This window comes from Salmo salar, chromosome ssa29 (genome assembly GCF_905237065.1).
Source record: "Salmo salar chromosome ssa29, Ssal_v3.1, whole genome shotgun sequence".
Lineage (NCBI taxonomy): Eukaryota > Metazoa > Chordata > Actinopteri > Salmoniformes > Salmonidae > Salmo > Salmo salar.
This window is the reverse complement of record NC_059470.1, coordinates 30,881,801-30,903,037: the sequence shown is the minus strand read 5'-3', so window position 1 is coordinate 30,903,037 and position 21,237 is coordinate 30,881,801. Positions and strand designations below refer to the sequence as shown.

At 42.6% G+C, this 21,237-nt stretch overlaps 1 protein-coding gene across 3 annotated transcripts in view; it reads left to right on the top strand.

Annotated features, from left to right (window-relative positions):
* Nucleotides 1-21,237, top strand: part of LOC106590590 (catenin delta-2) — a 595,078-nt gene that overhangs the window by 172,508 nt on the left and 401,333 nt on the right. For all 3 annotated transcript variants that reach the window (XM_045710618.1, XM_045710617.1, XM_045710619.1), the window contains one exon: nucleotides 1,885-2,000. In XM_045710618.1, the coding sequence (XP_045566574.1) occupies nucleotides 1,885-2,000 (116 nt within the window). The remainder of the gene's footprint in view (nucleotides 1-1,884; nucleotides 2,001-21,237) is intronic.

Genomic DNA, 21,237 nt, shown 5'->3' with positions numbered 1-21,237 from the left:
CAGATAAAGACAGTAGGTTACTTAAGAAAAATTATAGGAGGGAGGTTGGTCAGGGAGGATGCGAAAGTCTAGCAACCCAAAGGTTGCATGTAAAAATCTCATCACGGACAACTTTAGCATTTTAGCTACTTACTACTTTTTAGCTACTTTGCATACTACTTAACATGTTAGCTAACCCTAACCATAACTCTTTAACTACTTAGCTAGCATCTTGCCTAACCTTAACCCTTAACCCCTAAACCTAACCTTTACCCCCTAACCCTAACCTTAACCCCTAGCCTAGCTAACATTAGCCACCTAGCTAGCCTAGCTAACGTTAGCCTCAACAAATTGTAATTTGTGTAATGTACACAAATGCGTTGTGATTAAAAATGTGTAATACACACAAAAAAGTTGACTTTTTCATGTGCTGGTTGTGAATTTCGAATAAGTAATTTGTCTATTTCACAATAAGCTGTGATAGTATGTTAGCCATTAAGTCACTTAAAGACCTAATGCATCAGCTGCTGCAATCCACACACACACACCAGCCAGATCGCTCAAGTTTGGACGTCTGTCCTAAGCACGCTGGGAAATGCCTTTCAAATCGACCACTAGGGGCAACAGTGAGTGCTTTTACAATCAAGTAGGCTTGGGTTTTGCTGGGGCGTTGTGGACGGGAGAGGCAGATGGGTGTAATCCCATGACTCTAGATCCAAAGGTTGCATGTTAAATAAAGGTTAAATGAAATTAAATAAAAGTTCAATCACAGTTGTTTTTTACTGTTTTGTTTTTAACCCTATCCAAAACCTTAACCATTCAGAATGAGTGTCTAACTTAATGTTTTAACCCTATCCAAAACCTTAACCATTCAGAATGAGTGTCTAACTTAATGTTTTAACCCTATCCAAAACCTTAACCATTCAGAATGAGTGTTTAACTTAATGTTTTTATCCCTATCCAAAACCTTAACCATTCAGAATGAGTGTCTAACTTAATGTTTTTATCCCTATCCAAAACCTTAACCATTCAGAATGAGTGTCTAACTTAATGTTTTAACCCTATCCAAAACCTTAACCATTCAGAATGAGTGTCTAACTTAATGTTTTAACCCTATCCAAAACCTTAACCATTCAGAATGAGTGTCTAACTTAATGTTTTAACCCTATCCAAAACCTTAACCATTCAGAATGAGTGTCTAACTTAATGTTTTTATCCCTATCCAAAACCTTAACCATTCAGAATGAGTGTCTAACATAATGTTTTTATCCCTATCCAAAACCTTAACCATTCAGAATGAGTGTCTAACTTAATGTTTTAACCCTATCCAAAACCTTAACCATTCAGAATGAGTGTCTAACTTAATGTTTTTATCCCTATCCAAAACATTAACCCTTAACTTAAAAACACTTTGAAATTTGACGTTTGGAGAAAGGTGGATAAACATCAACGAATCTGAAGTAAAATTGGTAAAAACATGAGATCTTGTTGCACACACACACACACACACACACACGCACGCACGCACGCACGCACACGCACACGCGCACACGCGCACACACGCACACACACACGCACGCACGCACGCACGCACGCACGCACACACACACACACACACACACACACACACACACACACACACACTCGTAATTCTTCCCTTGAAGATTTTCACAGTAGAAAAGCAGTTACATTGTTGAGACTTACCTGCAAGCTGTGTGTCCGTGTAGTGCTGCATGCTGGATCTGTGTGTCCGTGTAGTGCTGCATGCTGGATCTGTGTGTCTGTGTAGTGCTGCATGCTGGATCTGTGTGTCCGTGTAGTGCTGCATGCTGGATCTGTGTGTCCGTGTAGTGCTGCATGCTGGATCTTTGTGTTAATTTGTGTCTATATATCTTTCTCCTGAAGGAGTTGCAGTTTGAGAGGCTGACCCGTGAGCTGGAGGCAGAGAGACAGATTGTAGCCACCCAGCTGGAGAGATGCAAGCTGGGCTCTGAGACCGGTGGAAGTATGAGCAGCATCAGGTAACACACCTGTGTGTGTGCACGTGTGTGTGTGCGCGCGTGTGTGCGCACACGTGTGTGTGTGCACGTGTGTGTGTGTTGTGTGTGTGTGTTGTGTGTGTAGAATGGCCATCTAGCTCCCAGGGTGGAAGTCTCTTTATAGGCATTCTCTCAGGTGGACACATTAATCTGTGACCCCTCTGACTCTATCTGCACACCTTGAAATGAACTGAGAGGACAACAATTGTTGGTCTCTAGTCCTATTGTGGTGTGACTGAGGGGACCTTTGATCTGTGCCCTCTGTGTTTTTTGTCTGCATTGAAATGAACTGAGGGACATCTGTGACACCCTCTGATGTGAACTGAGAGACCTTAATCTGTGACACCCTCTGACTCTATCTGCACACCTTGAAATTAACTGAGAGGACACATTAATCTGTGACACCCTCTGACTTATCTGCACACCTTGAATGAACTGAGGGGACACATTAACCGGTGACACCCTCTGACTTTCTGCACCCTTGTGACTGAGAGGACACATTAATCTGTGACCCCTCTGATTTTATCTGCACACCTTGAAATGAACTGAGAGGAGAACAATTGTTGGTCTCTAGTCCTATTGTGGGTGTGTGAGGGGGATGTGTGATGTGTGTGTGTGTGTGTGTGTGTGTGTGTGTGTGTGTGTGTGTGTGTGTGTGTGTGTGTGTGTGTGTGTGGGTGTGTGTGATGTGTGTGTGTGTGTGTGTGTGTGTGTGTGTGTGTGTGTGTGTGTGTGTGTGTGTGTGTGTGTGTGTGTGTGTGTGTGTGAGGGGATGTGTGATGTGTGTGTGTGTGTGTGGAGGGGGATGTGTGATGTGTGTGTGTGTGAGGGGGATATGTGTGTGTGTGTGTGAGGGGATGTGTGTGTGTGTGTGTGTGTGTGTGTGTGTGTGTGTGTGTGTGTGTGTGTGTGTGTGTGTGTGTGTGTGTGTGTGTGTGTGTGTGTGTGTGTGTGTGTGTGTGATGTGTGTGAGTGTGTGTGTGTGTGTGAGGGGGATGTGTGATGTGTGTGTGTGTGAGGGGATATGTGTGTGTGTGTGTGAGGTGTGTGTGTGTGTGTGTGTGTGTGTGTGTGTGTGTGTGTGTGTGTGTGTGTGTGTGTGTGTGTGTGTGTGTGTGTGTGTGTGTGTGTGTGTGTGTGTGTGTGTGTGTGTGAGTGGGATGTGTGTGTGTGTGAGAGAGGGATGTGTGATGTTTTTGTGTGTGTGTGTGTGTGTGTGTGTGTGTGTGAGGGGGATGTGTGATGTTTGTGTGTGTGTAAGTGCGTGGCCAAGCTAACTCATTGTCATGGGAGAAATACTTTAATATTCGCGTGTTAATTAGAATGGCCCTAGATTGTCCAAAAACTGTTAAATTATGTTTGGCAATTATGAGTCTGACCTTATGAGTCTGACCTTGGGGTGCAAAAATGTGTCAGCAGACAACGGAGAAAGAGCACTTCATGGAAAGAGGGAAGAGGATGATGAAGGAAGGAGATATGGATAGAGGATAGGATGTCAGCATCTGACTTGCCTGTTAATTCATTAGCTTCTGTATGCTAACAGTGGAGCAGAGCGGAACTGAATTCAGACTGTGTGTGTGTGTGTGTGTGTGTGTGTGTGTGTGTGTGTGTGTGTGTGTGTGTGTGTGTGTGTGTGTGTGTGTGTGTGTGTGTGTGTGTGTGTGTGTGTGGCTGAGTTCAGAGTTCATCATGCTGCTCTTAGTTCATCATGCTGAGTACATAGTTCATCATGCTGAGTACATAGTTCATCATGCTGAGTACATAGTTCATCATACTGAGTTCATAGTGCACCAAACACAGGCATGTCAAAAGCAGAGATGTTCTCTAATAAATGAATTGCGTAAGAACAGAACTCCTAGCTGACTGACTGGAGAGACAGAAGGATGGATTAGAAACACTGGGAAAGAAGTGTCTCAAATATTTCATAATCAAACATTCATGGTTTAGAAACAGTGGTTGGGAGTGTCCGGGACAGGCTAGGACAACTGACGTACTTTCACCATAACCAATCATTGGTAATGTCAACTGATTGGTCTACTGCTAGCCTATCATCTGTCAGTTGAGAAAAGTGAGTGAAGCATGTCATCTCGGTCTACATGTTGTTCTATGAACTCAGCATTATGAACTATGAACTCAGCATTATGAACTATGAACTCAGCATGATGAACTATGAACTCAGCATGATGAACTATGAACTCAGCATGATGAACTATGAACTCAGCATTATGAACTATGAACTCAGCATGATGAACTATGAACTCAGCATTATGAACTATGAACTCAGCATGATGAACTATGAACTCAGCATTATGAACTATGAACTCAGCATTATGAACTATGAACTCAGAATGATAAACTATGAACTCAAGCATGATAAACTATGAACTCAGCATGATGAACTATGAATTTAGCATTGTGAACTCATCATAATGAACTGTGACCTCAGCACTATGGACTATGAACTAAGCATTATGAACTATGAACTCATCATGATGAACTATGAACTCGACACTATGATCTCAGCATTATGAACTATGAACTCAGTATTGTGAACGATGAACTTATCATTGTGAACTCCATGAGGAATTATGAGCTCTTCATTGTGAACTATGAACTCAGCATGATGCACTATGTCCTACGCCTGATGAGCTATGAGCTCAGCATTATGAACGGTGACCTCAACATTTTGAACTCAGTCTGATGAACTATGAGCTCAGCATTATAAACTATGAACTCAGCATTGTGAACTCAACATGATGAACTATGAACTCAATATGATGAACTATGAACTCAGACTGATGAACTATAAACTCAGCATGATAAACTATGAACTCAGAGTTTTGAACTCAGCATTATGAACTATGAGCTAAGCATTGTGAACTCAGCATCATGAACTATGAACTCAGTACTATGAACTCAGCGTGATGAACTATGAACTCAGCATGATGAACTATGAACTCAGCATTATGAACTATAAACTCAGCACTATGAACTCAGCGTGATGAACTATGAACTCAGCATGATGAACTATGAATGCATCTTTATGAACAGCATTATGAACTATGATCTCAGAGTTGTGAACTCAGCGTGATGAATTATGAAGTCAGCATGATGAACTATGACCTCAGGATTATGAACTGTGAACTCATCATTATGAACTATGAACTCAGCATTATGAACTATGAACTCATCATTTTGAACTATAAACTCAGCAATATGATCTCAGCATTATGAACTATAAACTCAGCAATATGAACTCATCATTTTGAACTATAAACTCAGCGATATGATCTCAGCATTATGAACTATAAACTCAGCAATATGATCTCAGCATTATGAACTATAAACTCAGCAATATGATCTCAGCATTATGAACTATAAACTCAGCAATATGATCTCAGCATGATGAACAATGAACTAAGCATTGTGTCATGTCTTTGGCATCATTAAACTGAAGACATGTTTATCAAATAACTCTCTGAAATTATTATTACGCGATTAACCTCTTACATCTAGACGTTCCGCTAGCGGAACACCTGCTCCAATATCCAATGATGGGCGTGGCGCGAAATACAAACTCCTCTAAAATCTGAAAACTTCCATTTTTCAAACATATGACTATTTTACAGCATTTTAAAGACAAGACTCTCGTTAATCTAACCACACTGTCCGATTTCAAAAAGGCTTTACAGCGAAAGCAAAACATTACATTATATCAGCAGAGTACCCAGCCAGAAATAATCAGACACCCATTTTTCAAGCTAGCATATAATGTCACAAAAAACAAAACCAAAGCTAAATGCAGCACTAACCTTTGATGATCTTCATCAGATGACAACCCTAGGACATTATGTTATACAATGCATGCATGTTTTGTTCAATCAAGTTCATATTTATATCAAAAACCAGCTTTTTTTACATTAGCATGTGACGTTCAGAACTAACATACCCCCCGCAAACATCTGGTGAATTTACTAAATTACTCACGATAAACGTTCACAAAAAACATAACAATTATTTTAAGAATTATAGATACAGAACTCCTCTATGCACTCGATATGTCCGATTTTAAAATAGCTTTTCGGTGAAAGCACATTTTGCAATATTCTCAGTAGATAGCCCAGCCATCACGGCTAGCCATTTAGACACCCACCAAGTTTAGCCCTGACCAAACTCCGTTTGATTACCTTTGTTGTCTTCGTCAGAATGCACTCCCAGGACTGCTACTTCAATAACAAATGTTGGTTTGGTCCAAAATAATCCATCGTTATATCCAAATAGCGGCGTTTTGTTCGTGCGTTCTAGACACTATCCGAAGTGTAAATACGGGTCACGAGCATGGCGCAATTCGTGACAAAAGATTTCTAAATATTCCATTACCGTACTTCGAAGCATGTCAACCGCTGTTTAAAATCAATTTTAATGCCATTTTTCTCGTAAAAAAGCGATAATATTCCGACCGGGAATCTGCGTTTAGGTAAACAGAGGAAAGAAAACAAAGCATTCTGTCGACGCGGGCACGCGCCTGAGTCTCACAGTACTGTAACCATCCACTACCCAAACGCGCTACTTTGTTTCAACCAGAGCCTGCAAAGCCACAATTCAGCTTTTTTCCGCCTTCTGAGAGCCCATGGGAGACGTAGGAAGTGTCACGTAACAGCAGAGATCCTCTGTAATGGATAGAGATGGCAAAGAAGGCAAAGAAATGGTCAGACAGGGTACTTCCTGTACAGAATCTTCTCAGGTTTTGGCCTGCCAAATGAGTTCTGTTATACTCACAGACACCATTCAAACAGTTTTAGAAACTTTGGAGTGTTTTCTATCCAAAGCTAATAATTATATGCATATTCTAGTTTCTGGGCAGGAGTAATAATCAGATTAAATCGGGTACGTTTTTTATCCGGCTGTGAAAATACTGCCCCCTATCCATAACAGGTTAAACTGATTAATCGTGTAACTGTAATTAACTAGGAGGTCAGGGCACCAAGGAAAATATTCAGATTACAAAGTTATAATTTTCTTAATATAACTTTCAGATATTATAATATCTGATCGATTAGTCTCCTGATTAATGACGTATTATTTACCTCACGCCAGTCTCATTCCAAACGTCGTAAATTGTTGGTTATCTGTACGAACCCAGTCTTCACTATCAGTCATCCATACATCAATTGTCTTAAAATCATTTATTTACTAACTAAGTCATTCACAGAAATGCATAACAAACAGATATGGTTACAAGGAAATGATAGGAGAATGTGCCCTAGTGGGCTAAACCGGCATGGCGGCTTGTTAGACAAAAGGGGAGTGGGGTCAGCGGAGAAGACACTACAGAGTTGATAAATATTAACAATTGAAATGCTAAACCTTTGCACATGAACGCTCACTCAGTCGGGAACAATTGCAATCAATATATATATTTACGCTCAGTGTGTCGTCGGGAACTTTGTTGGAGAGGTTTGTTCTGTTGGAGTGGTTGTCTGCGCGTTCTCTCTCTCTCTCTTTCTCTCTCTCCCTCTCTCTCTCTCTCTCTCTCTCTCAACCTCTCGGTTAGAATGGATATTTCAAAGTGACATTCATTAATGTCGTTATAGGACGGATGTTTCGTCGGTCTTCGCGTTCAATGATACCAAATTCCTAGCTGCAGACTAGTAATTAATATCAAAGACTTGTTATTATTCTGTCGGTATCGATAGTCTAAGAGTTTAACCACGTGGTATGGTTAAAGTTCAGAACGAGGAATGCATGGTCAAACCTTGGCCCTCTCGTTATCGAGGTAAGCTGGTCTGGTGATAGAAACCCTGGGTGGGGGTTATATTCGGAATACAGAAAAAGGCTGTCTCATGACGCCTGGTCCTGTCTGTGTCCCTGGGGGCGTGCCAAGGACTTAGTTAAGACTCCAAAGGAAATTGGAGTTTCCTTCATTAAACAGTCCAAAATCACATTACACAATTTCACAAACAGTTCCATCCTTATTCATTCATTTTATACAACCATTTAGATGTAAGTCTCATAGCTGAGGCTATTGTGTAAACATGATTATGGTAATATTGTCTCTCATGAGTTTCACAAAATTGTACCAAACGGACCAGTTCGTAGCTGGATTCTTCAATGATCTTTTATACCTTCTCCAGAACATAAATGTCTTTCGGTTCTCCAGTCCTGTGAGGTGGAAGAATTCCTGGGTTCTTTCTATGAAACCCACTCTCTCTTTATACTGTGGCCATGAGGCGGGACATTTTCTTAGGAATTTACGACCTCGCTCACAGGGCCTGGGTAGGGGGAGATAGGGGGATGGTGCATATAAAACCCAAAGAGGGCAACGTCATGACAATTGTGATCTCAGAATTTTGAACTATGATCTCAGCATTATGAACTATGAACTCAGCAATATGATCTCTGCATGATGAACTATGAACTAAGCATTGTGATCTCAGCATTTTGATCTATGATCTCAGCATTATGAACTATAAACTCAGCAATATGATCTCTGCATGATGAACTATGAACTAAGCATTGTGATCTCAGCATTTTGAACTATGATCTCAGCATTATGAACTATAAACTCAGCAATAAGATCTCAAATGAACTAAGTATTGTGAACGCATTATGAAGTATGATCTCAGAATAATGAACTCAGCATAATGAACTATGAACTCAGCGTGATGAACTATGAACTCAGCATGATGAACTATGACCTCAGCATGATGAACTATGACCTCAGCATTATGAACTGTGAACTCATCATTATGAACTCAGCATGATGAACTATGAACTCAGCATTATGAACTATGAACTCAGCATAATGAACTATGAACTCAGCATTATGAGCTATGAACTCAGTATCATGAACTATGAACTCAGCATTATGAACTATGAACCCAGCATGATAAACTATGAACTCAGCGTTTTGAACACAGCATTATGAACTGTGAACTCAGCATTATGAACTATGAGCTAAGCATTTTGAACTCAGCATCATGAACTATAAACTCACCATTATGAACTCAGCATGATGAACTATGAACTCAGCATTATGAACTATAAACTCAGCACTATGAACTCAGCATGATGAACTATGAACGCATCTTTATGAACAGCATTATGAACTATGATCTCAGAATTGTGAACTCAGCATGATGAACTATGAACTCAGCATGATAAACTATGAACTCAGCCTGATGAACTATGAACTCAGCATGATGAACTATGAACTCAGCATTATGAACTATAAACTCAGCAATATGATCTCAGCATTATGAACTATAAACTCAGCAATATGATCTCAGCATTTTGAATTATGATCTCAGCATTATGAACTATGATCTCAGAATTGTGAACTCAGCATGATGAATTATGAACTTAGCATGATGAACTATGAACTCAGCATTATGAACTATGAACTCAGCATTATGAACTATGAACTCAGCATTATGAACTATGATCTCAGAATTGTGAACTCAGCATATTGAACTATGAACTCAGCGTGATGAACTATGAACTCAGCGTGATGAACTATGAACTCAGCATAATGAACTATGATCTCAGCATTAGGAGCTATTAACCCAGCATTATGAACTATGAACTCAGCATTATGACCTATGAACTCAGCATGGTGAACTATGAACTCAGCATTATGAACTATAAACTCAGCACTATGATCTCAGCATTATGAACTTAACTAAGTGAGCTATGTACTCAGCATTATGAACTCAACTAAATGAGCTAAGTACTCAGCATTATGAAATCAGCATTATGAACTATGATCTCAGCATTATGAACTCAGCATTATGAACTATGATCTCAGCATTATGAACATTGTACTCAGTATTATGAATTATGAACTCAGCATTATGAACTCAGCATTATGAACTATGAACAAAGCATGATGAACTATGAACTCAGCATTATGAACTATGAACTCAGCATTATGAACTATGACCTCAGCATTATGAACTCAGCATTATGAACTATGAACTCAGCATTATGAACTATGAACTCAGCATTATGAACTCAGCATTATGAACTATGAACTCAGCTTCATGAACTCAGCATGATGAACTATGAACTCAGCATTATGAACTATGAACTCAGCATGATGAACTATGAACTCAGCATTATGAACTATGAACTCAGCATTATGAACTATGAACTCAGCATTATGAACTCAGCATTATGAACTATGAACTCAGCATTATGAACTCAGCTTAATGAACTGTGAACTCAGCATTCTGAACGCAGCAATTTGAACTATGAACTTAGCCTGATGAACTATGAACTCTACATTGTGATCTCAGCATGATGAACTATGAACTCAGGATAATGAACTATGAACTCAGCCTGATGAACTGTGAACTCAGCATCATGAACTCAGCATTATGAACTCAGCCTGATGAACTGTGAACTCAGCATCATAAACGTTGATCTCAGCCTGATGAACTCAGGAGGATCTCCATTCTGGTGATATTCTCATGTTGAACACTGACACAGGACTGCCCTAGCTCGATTGCCTGTGTGTGTGTTTGTGTGTGTGTGTTTTTTGCATGTATATTGTATGTATTCACATGAATGTGTGTGTGTGTGTGTGTGTGTGTGTAGCCTGTATTCTAATCCACACATCAGGCCTGGATGAGGACCAACCCTGCTGGCAGTCATTCTCCTATGCTGCTTGTGTAGTAATGTGATTACTCCCCATATGTGACGGCTTTTCCTTGCTAAGCTTTGTCTGACGTCTGTTTGTGTGTGTATGGAGGATGTGTGTGTGTGTGCGTGTGTGTGTGTGTGTGTGTGTTTGTGTTGTTGTGTCTATGGAGGATGTGTGCGTGTGGGTGTGTCTATGGAGGATGTGTGTGTGTGTGTGTGTGTGTGTGTGTGTGTGTGTGTGTGTGTGTGTGTGTGTGTTGTCTCACTGTGTTGTGTGTGTGTGTGTGTGTGTGTGTGTGTGTGTGTGTGTGTGTGTGTGTGTGTGTGTGTGTGTCTCGCTGGCGTGTCTGCTCATTTGACGCTTGGCCGCTGGTATTGTGTGAGTGACTGGGGTCTTTTAATAGATACAGGCCATGTTTTATAACCCAGGCAACTCAATATCTCAGTGTGGATATTAACAGATGTAATGGTTGGTTGTGGCTGATCAGAGATTCATCTTTATTCACAGAGACATCTCTAACTTTTTCCAGACTGCTTCCCAAATGGCAACCTATTCCAAACAAAGTGCACTAATTTTGACCAGCCTCATATGGTTCTGATTTGAAGGAGTGAATAGGGCACCATTCTAGATGCATGCCCAGTCATCATTCAGTCAGAAACCCTCTCACAGACAGGCCAGGGACACAACCATCTAAATGACTGAAACCCCTTGTATTTGTAATGTTAGTGGAAATCATGTTGGACATAAGCATATGACCACTGTATGTGTGTGTTTTGCATATATGTGTGTGTGTGTGTGTGTGTGTGTGTGTGTGTGTGTGTGTGTGTGTGTGTGTGTGTGTGTGTGTGTGTGTGTGTGTGTGTGTGTGTGTGTCAGTTCTGGAGGTGCCACCCTGCCTCTCCTCAGGAGTGTTCCGCTCCATAAAGCCGTTCAGGCATCTCCACAGACACCTCTCTGGGCTGAGGACCCTGGCCATCCTTCTGTGGCGAGACACACCCAGGGTGCTAGTGAGTAACATATGTTCTCTCAGCAAGTGCTCAGCACGCTTCGGAACGGTAATGGCAGTTACGAGTAACACACACACACACAAACACCCCATGCTGGGGCTCAGACCCCAGTATCTAAGTGTTAAAGTGGAACCTGGAGAGACAACATTCACTAAAAGGTGTCGGAAGGTTTCTCTTTCTCTCTCTCTCCCCCTCCCTCCCGTCCCTTCCAGCTAGCATTACAGTCACCCAGGACAGAGCTGATATGTGCTCTGTGTCAATACAACGTTGAAAGGCTACAGGAAGCAGACTCAAACTGTTGACAGGCTACAGGAAGCAGACTCAAACTGTTGACAGGCTTCAGGAAGCAGACTCAAACTGTTGACAGGCTACAGGAAGCAGACTCAAACTGTTGACAGGCTACAGGAAGCAGACTCAAACTGTTGACAGGCTACAGGAAGCAGACTCAAACTGTTGACAGGCTTCAGGAAGCAGACTCAAACTGTTGACAGGCTTCAGGAAGCAGACTCAAACTGTTGACAGGCTACAGGAAGCAGACTCAAACTGTTGACAGGCTACAGGAAGCAGACTCAAACTGTTGACAGGCTACAGGAAGCAGACTCAAACTGTTGACAGGCTACAGGAAGCAGACTCAAACTGTTGACAGGCTACAGGAAGCAGACTCAAACTGTTGACAGGCTACAGGAAGCAGACTCAATCTGTTGACAGGCTACAGGAAGCAGACTCAAACTGTTGACAGGCTACAGGAAGCAGACTCAAACTGTTGACAGGCTTCAGGAAGCAGACTCAAACTGTTGACAGGCTACAGGAAGCAGACTCAATCTGTTGACAGGCTACAGGAAGCAGACTCAAACTGTTGACAGGCTACAGGAAGCAGACTCAAACTGTTGACAGGCTTCAGGAAGCAGACTCAAACTGTTGACAGGCTACAGGAAGCAGACTCAAACTGTTGACAGGCTACAGGAAGCAGACTCAAACTGTTGACAGGCTTCAGGAAGCAGACTCAAACTGTTGACAGGCTACAGGAAGCAGACTCAAACTGTTGACAGGCTACAGGAAGCAGACTCAAACTGTTGACAGGCTACAGGAAGCAGACTCAAACTGTTGACAGGCTTCAGGAAGCAGACTCAAACTGTTGACAGGCTACAGGAAGCAGACTCAAACTGTTGACAGGCTACAGGAAGCAGACTCAAACTGTTGACAGGCTTCAGGAAGCAGACTCAAACTGTTGACAGGCTACAGGAAGCAGACTCAAACTGTTGACAGGCTACAGGAAGCAGACTCAAACTGTTGACAGGCTTCAGGAAGCAGACTCAAACTGTTGACAGGCTACAGGAAGCAGACTCAAACTGTTGACAGGCTACAGGAAGCAGACTCAAACTGTTGACAGGCTTCAGGAAGCAGACTCAAACTGTTGACAGGCTACAGGAAGCAGACTCAAACTGTTGACAGGCTACAGGAAGCAGACTCAAACTGTTGACAGGCTTCAGGAAGCAGACTCAAACTGTTGACAGGCTACAGGAAGCAGACTCAAACTGTTGACAGGCTACAGGAAGCAGACTCAAACTGTTGACAGGCTACAGGAAGCAGACTCAAACTGTTGACAGGCTACAGGAAGTAGAATCAAACTGTTGACAGGCTACAGGAAGCAGACTCAAACTGTTGACAGGCTACAGGAAGCAGACTCAAACTGTTGACAGGCTACAGGAAGCAGACTCAAACTGTTGACAGGCTACAGGAAGCAGACTCAAACTGTTGACAGGCTTCAGGAAGCAGACTCAAACTGTTGACAGGCTACAGGAAGCAGACTCAAACTGTTGACAGGCTACAGGAAGCAGACTCAAACTGTTGACAGGCTACAGGAAGCAGACTCAAACTGTTGACAGGCTTCAGGAAGCAGACTCAAACTGTTGACAGGCTACAGGAAGCAGACTCAAACTGTTGACAGGCTTCAGGAAGCAGACTCAAACTGTTGACAGGCTACAGGAAGCAGACTCAAACTGTTGACAGGCTACAGGAAGCAGACTCAAACTGTTGACAGGCTTCAGGAATCAGACTCAAACTGTTGACAGGCTACAGGAAGCAGACTCAAACTGTTGACAGGCTACAGGAAGCAGACTCAAACTGTTGACAGGCTACAGGAAGCAGACTCAAACTGTTGACAGGCTACAGGAAGCAGACTCAAACTGTTGACAGGCTTCAGGAAGCAGACTCAAACTGTTGACAGGCTACAGGAAGCAGACTCAAACTGTTGACAGGCTACAGGAAGCAGACTCAAACTGTTGACAGGCTACAGGAAGCAGACTCAAACTGTTGACAGGCTACAGGAAGCAGACTCAAACTGTTGACAGGCTACAGGAAGCAGACTCAAACTGTTGACAGGCTTCAGGAAGCAGACTCAAACTGTTGACAGGCTTCAGGAAGCAGACTCAAACTGTTGACAGGCTACAGGAAGCAGACTCAAACTGTTGACAGGCTACAGGAAGCAGACTCAAACTGTTGACAGGCTACAGGAAGCAGACTGAACCTCAGAATGGAATTACATTGGGAGGTTTCTATAAGCTGCTCAAGCTACTAAAGAGTGGATAATACGTCTCTATAGGGTTTATGTTGGGAGGAACTGTAGCATCTACTGGCATTTCCTACCAGAAATAATGTCTCAACCAATATCTTTCAACCATTTGTTTCATTGGCTCCAGGAAAGACTGATCAAATTGTCATATCACTCTGCATCCTCCTGTAACTCTTCCTATAGTGCTGGGTAGGAGGTGATGGATGATACTGGGTGATGAGTGATGCTTCTAAACCACAGTTCATCAGGAATAACAACTCAATTACTTCACTGGATCTGGCAGAAGTTGAAGAGTGATGAGGGAGAGAGAGAGAGAAAGATAGGGAAGGAGAGAGGATAGAGAGAGAGAGGGAGAGCGAGAGAGAGGGAGAGAGGGAGAGAGAGATTGATCATGGCTATGCCAGGTGTATATCATATCAGTAGATATAACAACCGGTGTTTTGGCCTAGCAGGAAATGACCCTGTGATTAATATGCAAATGAGATTGAAGCGTAGGAAAACGAGGGAGCAAAACAAACAACCCAAAACGAGTGTTTTATTCTGTTTAAGAGAATTGTTAGCGTCTGATGAGAGGAAAGGTGTAGGTATTAATGGAGAGAATAAGATCAGGCCACAGCCAAAGTAGGGAGGGAGAGAGGGATGGATGGATGGAGCGAGAGACGGAGGGAGAGAGGACGGAGGGAGAGTGGACGTTGGCATAGAGGGACGGAGGGAGAGAGGACGACAGAGGGAGAGAGGACGGAGGGAGAGAGGGACGGAGGGAGAGAGGACGACAGAGGGAGGGAGAGAGGACAGAGGGAGAGTGGACGTTGGCATAGAGGGACGGAGGGAGAGAGGACGGAGGGAGAGAGGGACGGAGGGAGAGAGGGACGGAGGGAGAGAGGACGACAGAGGGAGGGAGAGAGGACGGAGGGAGAGTGGACGTTGGCATAGAGGGACGGAGGGAGAGAGGACGGAGGGAGAGAGGGACGGAGGGAGAGAGGGACGGAGGGAGAGAGGACGGCGGGAGAGAGGGACGGAGGTATAAAGGACGGAGGGAGAGCTGTACAGAGGGAAATAGGACAGAGGGAGAGAGGACGACAGAGGGAGAGAGGACGGAGGGAGAGAGGGACGGAGGTATAAAGGACGGAGGGAGAGCTGTACAGAAGGAAATAGGACAGAGGGAGAGAGGGAATGAGGGATGGCTGGAGGAAGAAAGAGCTGCCTAATAAATTGCTTTCGTTATCATGAGTCAGCAACGGAATAGGTTCATTGATTTATCTCTGTTAATTTTTACCATTCGTTCTTTCTCTCCATCTCCCCTCTCTCTCTCTCTCTCTCTCTCTCTCTCTCCCTCGACCATACACTATTTCTCCCTCCCTCTCTCTCTTTCTTTCTCCTCTCTTTCTCTCCCTTCCTCATTGCCTCTGCTTGTAAATGTGTGTGAATCTATAGTAAAGGCTTCATTACCAACTTTATAAACCTGCAGTGATTGACGTGTGTGTGTGTGTGTGTGTGTGTGTGTGTGTGTGTGTGTGTGTGTGTGTGTGTGTGTGTGTGTGTGTGTGTGTGTGTGTGTGTGTGTGTGTGTGTGTGTGATGGTGTGTGCGCGCGCGGGTGCGTGCACTTGTGTCTGTACATTGAAGGCCAGTTATTCCTATAGGATGTATTAGATATTGTATCAAATCAGAGAAGCCAGTATGCTCCATCTCATTAGAGAGATTTGGATGACCTGTATGTTGATTCATGATCCCTTGTGCTGTATGGATTACAGTAGGCCTACTGTCAAGAAAAGCACGTACATACACACACATACACCTATACACATACACACACACACACACACACGGAATGGTATCAGGCCACCTACACACATATCCCATCACACACACATTCAAGTTTTAAATGCAGAACTTAAAAGTGCGGCTGAACTCCCCGATTCCGCCTGGGCTTTTCTGCTGCTCATAAATAAAAACAAGAGTTGCGTCTAGGGGGTGCGGTTCGAAGTGGCTGTGTTCTTTTCGCTATATTGTACCCTAGTGGTTATTGTTATTTGTCTGTCTTCAATCACGGTAGCAACATTTCGTTTAAAAATAGATAAAGATCAAGATAAATCAAGAAGTCTGTCATTGATTTTGCAGTTTTTTCCGAGGTCTTAAGGGCCTGAGGTGCCTATGACCGACCTCCTAGACTGTGTAAACCCCTTACACTGTCACAAGGCCATCCACACCAAGGACGATAATAATAAACTATACTTATTTAAGCTTTATTTAACTAGGCCAGTCAATTAAGAACAAATTCTTATTTAGAATGAGGGCTTACCAAGAGGCAAAAGGGCTCCCTTGGTGAGGGGGGTAAAAATACAAATGTATGACAAAAGAAACACCAAAACGTTAGCGAGCTTCCACACTAGAGCTTATCATTGCACAGTAGGCCACACCTGTCAATCAACTGATCAATGCATTGTACTGCACGCTGTATACAACATTTGCACACCATTCAATGCTTTCGGGATGTTTTCATTGTCACAGTGACTGTCACGTTTGTTGTAAGAGACGGACCAAGGCGCAGCGTGTGTTTGTTCCACATCTTTATTTCAGTGAAACTTCTACACAAAACAATAAACAAACTACGAATGTGAAAAAAAAACGTGGTGCAACATGCACTCTCACACAAACAATATCCCACAAACACAGGTGGGAAAAGTGGCTACCTAAATATGATCCCCAATTAGAGGCAACGATTACCGTCTGCCTCTAATTGGGAACCATACAAAACACCAACATAGAAATATTGAACTAGAAAACCCCCTAGTCACGCCCTGACCTACTACACCATAGAGAACCAAGGGCTCTCTATGTTCAGGGCGTGACAGTGACAAGTAATACTAAAAGTACATTTAATGAGTACTATATAGAAACTCCTATTTAACTGTATAGCAATACAAGTACAAAAACGCCATTTGGTCAGCGCATATTTTTGTCAGCATGTTAATTATTGCATGCCTCGTTGTCGTTAATCAAGGCATTTGCAAGTCATTTCCATTTTTATAATGGCCTCGTTTGGAATCTTATCAATGTATCATCACCATCCAATCATCATTCTCCCAAGTCATCCTATAATTCTTGTGAACAGCAGTATGCCCACACATGCCCAGTTGTTCAGGCAGGTTTACCATGCTCTCTGCCTCCTCGCCGAGCAGCCTCGCACACCTAGAACCAATCGAAAACATTTTTGATTGGTCGTCAACGTTTTAATCGTCACAGGGGACAGGGGGGGAAAATCGCTCTGAAAGTGATCCAAACGATCGCACTCGTTATCGTCTTCCCTATGTTTGTAGTTGCTTGTAGTGTGAATTCTCCTTTTCACTGGAATTCGAATGTTTTTAACCTGTTAGGGCTAGGGGGCAGTATTGACACGGCCGGATAAAAAACGTACCCGATTTAATCTGGTTACTACTCCTGCCCAGTAACTAGAATATGCATATAATTATTGGCTTTGGATAGGAAACCCCCTAAAGTTTCTAAAACTGTTTGAATGGTGTCTGTGAGTATAACAGAACTCAAATGGCAGGCCAAAACCTGAGAAGATTCCATGCAGGAAGTGGCCTGTCTGAGAAGTTGTGTTTCATCTTGGCTCTTTTTATTGAAGACTGAGGATCTTTGCTCTAACGTGACACTTCCTACGGCTCCCATAGGCTCTCAGAGCCCGGGAAAAAGCTGAACGATATCGAGGCAGGCTCTGGCTGAAACACATTATCGCTTTTGGCAAGTGGCCGATCAGAGTACTATGGGCTTAGGCGTGTGCCCGAGTCGACAGAATGCTTTATTTTCTTTTCGTCTGTTTACCTAAACGCAGATTTCCGGTCGGAATATTATCGCTTTTTTATGAGAAAAATGGCATAAAAATTGATTTTAAACAGCGGTTGACATGCTTCAAAGTACGGTAATGGAATATTTAGAATTTTTTTGTCACGAATTGCGCCATGCTCGTCACCCTTATTTACCCTTTCGGATAGTGTCTTGAACGCATGAACAAAACACCGCTGTTTGGATATAACTATGGATTATTTTGAACCAAACCAACATTTGTTATTGAAGTAGAAGTCCTGGGAGTGCATTCTGACGAAGACAGCAAAGGTAATAACATTTTTCTTATAGTAAATCTGACTTTGGTGAGTGCTAAATTTGCTGGGTGTCTAAATAGCTAGCCCTGTGATGCCGGGCTATCTACTGAGAATATTGCAAAATGTGCTTTCACCGAAAAGCTATTTTAAAATCGGACATATCGAGTGCATAGAGGAGTTCTGTATCTATAATTCTTAAAATAATTGTTATGCTTTTTGTGAACGTTTATCGTGAGTAATTTAGTAAATTCACCGGCAGTGTTCGGTGGGAATGCTAGTCACATGCTAGTCACATGCTAATGTAAAAAGCTGTTTTTTGATATAAATATAAACTTGATTGAACAAAACATGCATGTATTGTATAACATAATGTCCTAGGCGTGTCATCTGATGAAGATCATCAAAGGTTAGTGCTGCATTTAGCTGTGGTTTGGGTTTATGTGACATTATATGCTAGCTTGAAAAATGGGTGTCTGATTATTTCTGGCTGGGTACTCTGCTGACATAATCTAATGTTTTGCTTTCGTTGTAAAGCCTTTTTGAAATCGGACAGTGTGGTTAGATTAACGAGAGTCTTGTCTTTACAATGGTGTAAAATAGTCATATGTTTGAAAAATTGAAGTTTTTGCATTTTTGAGGTTTTTGAATAACGCGCCACAGGATTACACTGGCTGTTACGTAGGTGGGACGATTAGGTTAATGTGCTTCTTCTTGAGCTACTCCTTTGTTGCCTTGGCCGTGTGTTTTGGGTCATTTTCATGCTGGAATACCCATCCACGACCCATTTTCAATGCCCTGGCTGAGGGAAGGAGGATGTCACCCAAGATTTGACAGTACATGTCCCCGTCAAATGATGCGGTGAAGTTGTCCTGTCCCCTTAGCAGAAAAACTCCCCCAAAGCATAATGTTTCCACCTCCATGTTTGACGGTGGAGATGGTGTTCTTGGGGTCATAGGCAGCATTCCTCCTCCTCCAAACACGGCGAGTTGAGTTGATGCCAAAGAGCTCCATTTTGGTCTCATCTGACCACACCACTTTCACCCAGTTGTCCTCTGAGTCATTCAGATGTTCATTGGCAAACTTCAGACGGGCATGTATATGTATTCTTGAGCAGGTGGACCTTGCGGGCACTGCAAGATTTCAGTCCTTCACGGCATAGTGTGTTACCAATTGTTTTCTTGGTGACAATGGTCCCAGCTGCCTTGAGATCATTGACAAGATCCTCCCGTGTAGTTCCGGGCTGATTCCTCACCATTCTCATGATCATTGCAACCCCACGAGGTGAGATCTTGCATGGAGCCCCAGGCCGAGGGATATTGACAGTTCTTTTGTGTTTCTTCCATTTGCGAATAATCGCACCAAATGTTGTTACCTTCTCACCAAGCTGCTTGGCGATGGTCTTGTAGCCAATTCCAGCCTTGTGTAGGTCTACAATGTTGTCCCTGACATCCTTGGAGTGCTCTTTGGTCTTGGCCATGGTGGAGAGTTTGGAATCTGATTGATTGATTGCTTCTGTGGACATGTGTCTTTTTGACAGGTAACAAGCTGCGGTTAGGAGCACTCCCTTTAAGAGTGTGCTCCTAATCTCAGCTCGTTACCTGTATAAAAGACACCTGGGAGCCAGAAATCTTTCTGATTGAGAGGGGTTCAAATACTTATTTACCTCACTGTCTCTCACTGTCTCTCACTGTTCAAATAAACCTACCATTAAAAATTAGAGACTGATCCTTTCTTTATCAGTGGGCAAACATACAAAATCAGCAGGGGATCAAATACTTTTTTCCCCCACTGTATGTTTTAAATAGTTGTCCTTATAATTATCAAACCAAAAAATGTAGTGAAAGTTTATTGGGCATTTACACAGTTTAGGAGATGTTATTGCAGTGAAATACTTGTGTTAGTAGCTCCTAACATTGCAGCTAAAATGTTAAACAAGTACACAAATAATAACAATCAAAAAAACGAAATCATTCTAGGTGTGGACGGGCCTTAAGTCGCACAATTTACATATAGCTGGAAATGTGCTTTGGTGTTTGTTGCAGTATTTCTCAAGTTAAACAATGTGCATGAAAACCATAGTCAGTGCACTCTAGATAGTATTGAGCCAGCTGCTGCTGGCTGTGCTCAGGACTGATTTCTGAGAATATGTCTACAACTTCATCAGCAAGCTGTCAAACGGTGGTAAATGAAGCACAAGCTACACACTGTTTATCAGGGTCCAAAATCACTAGCTGGCTAGCTAAGTTCTATCTCTGTGTTTGTCAATGAAGCTCGCAGGTGGGGACCATTCCGTTTTGTTTTTCCAACTCTCTCACTATCTATTGCCAGAGTGTGTCTGTCTGGCAGTGTTTCATAGTGAATCGTGTTACAAAACAGTTTGTGGTGGGACACAACATGCTTGCGGATGGGTTAAGAATTTTGGCATCGTGTCAATTGTCATTTTGCCCCAAACAGACTGGTCACTATCAAACACATCAGCATGTGGCCATTCAGTAAAGTGTTATTTCAATTTAACCTTGGCAACGTCGTGTTGTGTTATGTAAACAAGTCCGAGGCGAGGTGTAACGGGCAGGTCTGTCTCAGCTAGGTGTCATTATAGATTCTGAACTCAATTTCGAATCACACATTAGGAATGTGACCAAAACAGCTTTTTACCACCTGAGGAGCATTGCCAAGGTGCGGCCATTTCTCTTTCAGAGAGACTCATCCATGCTTTTATTACAAGCAGGCTTGACTACTGTAATGCTCTCCTCTCTGGTCTACCCAAGAAAGCCATTGGTCAACTGCAAAACATACAGAATGCTCCAGCACGGGTCCTGACCAAGACCAGACGGAGAGCACACATTGCACCGCTTTTAAGGTCTCTGCACTGGCTGCTGCCTGTGAGTTTT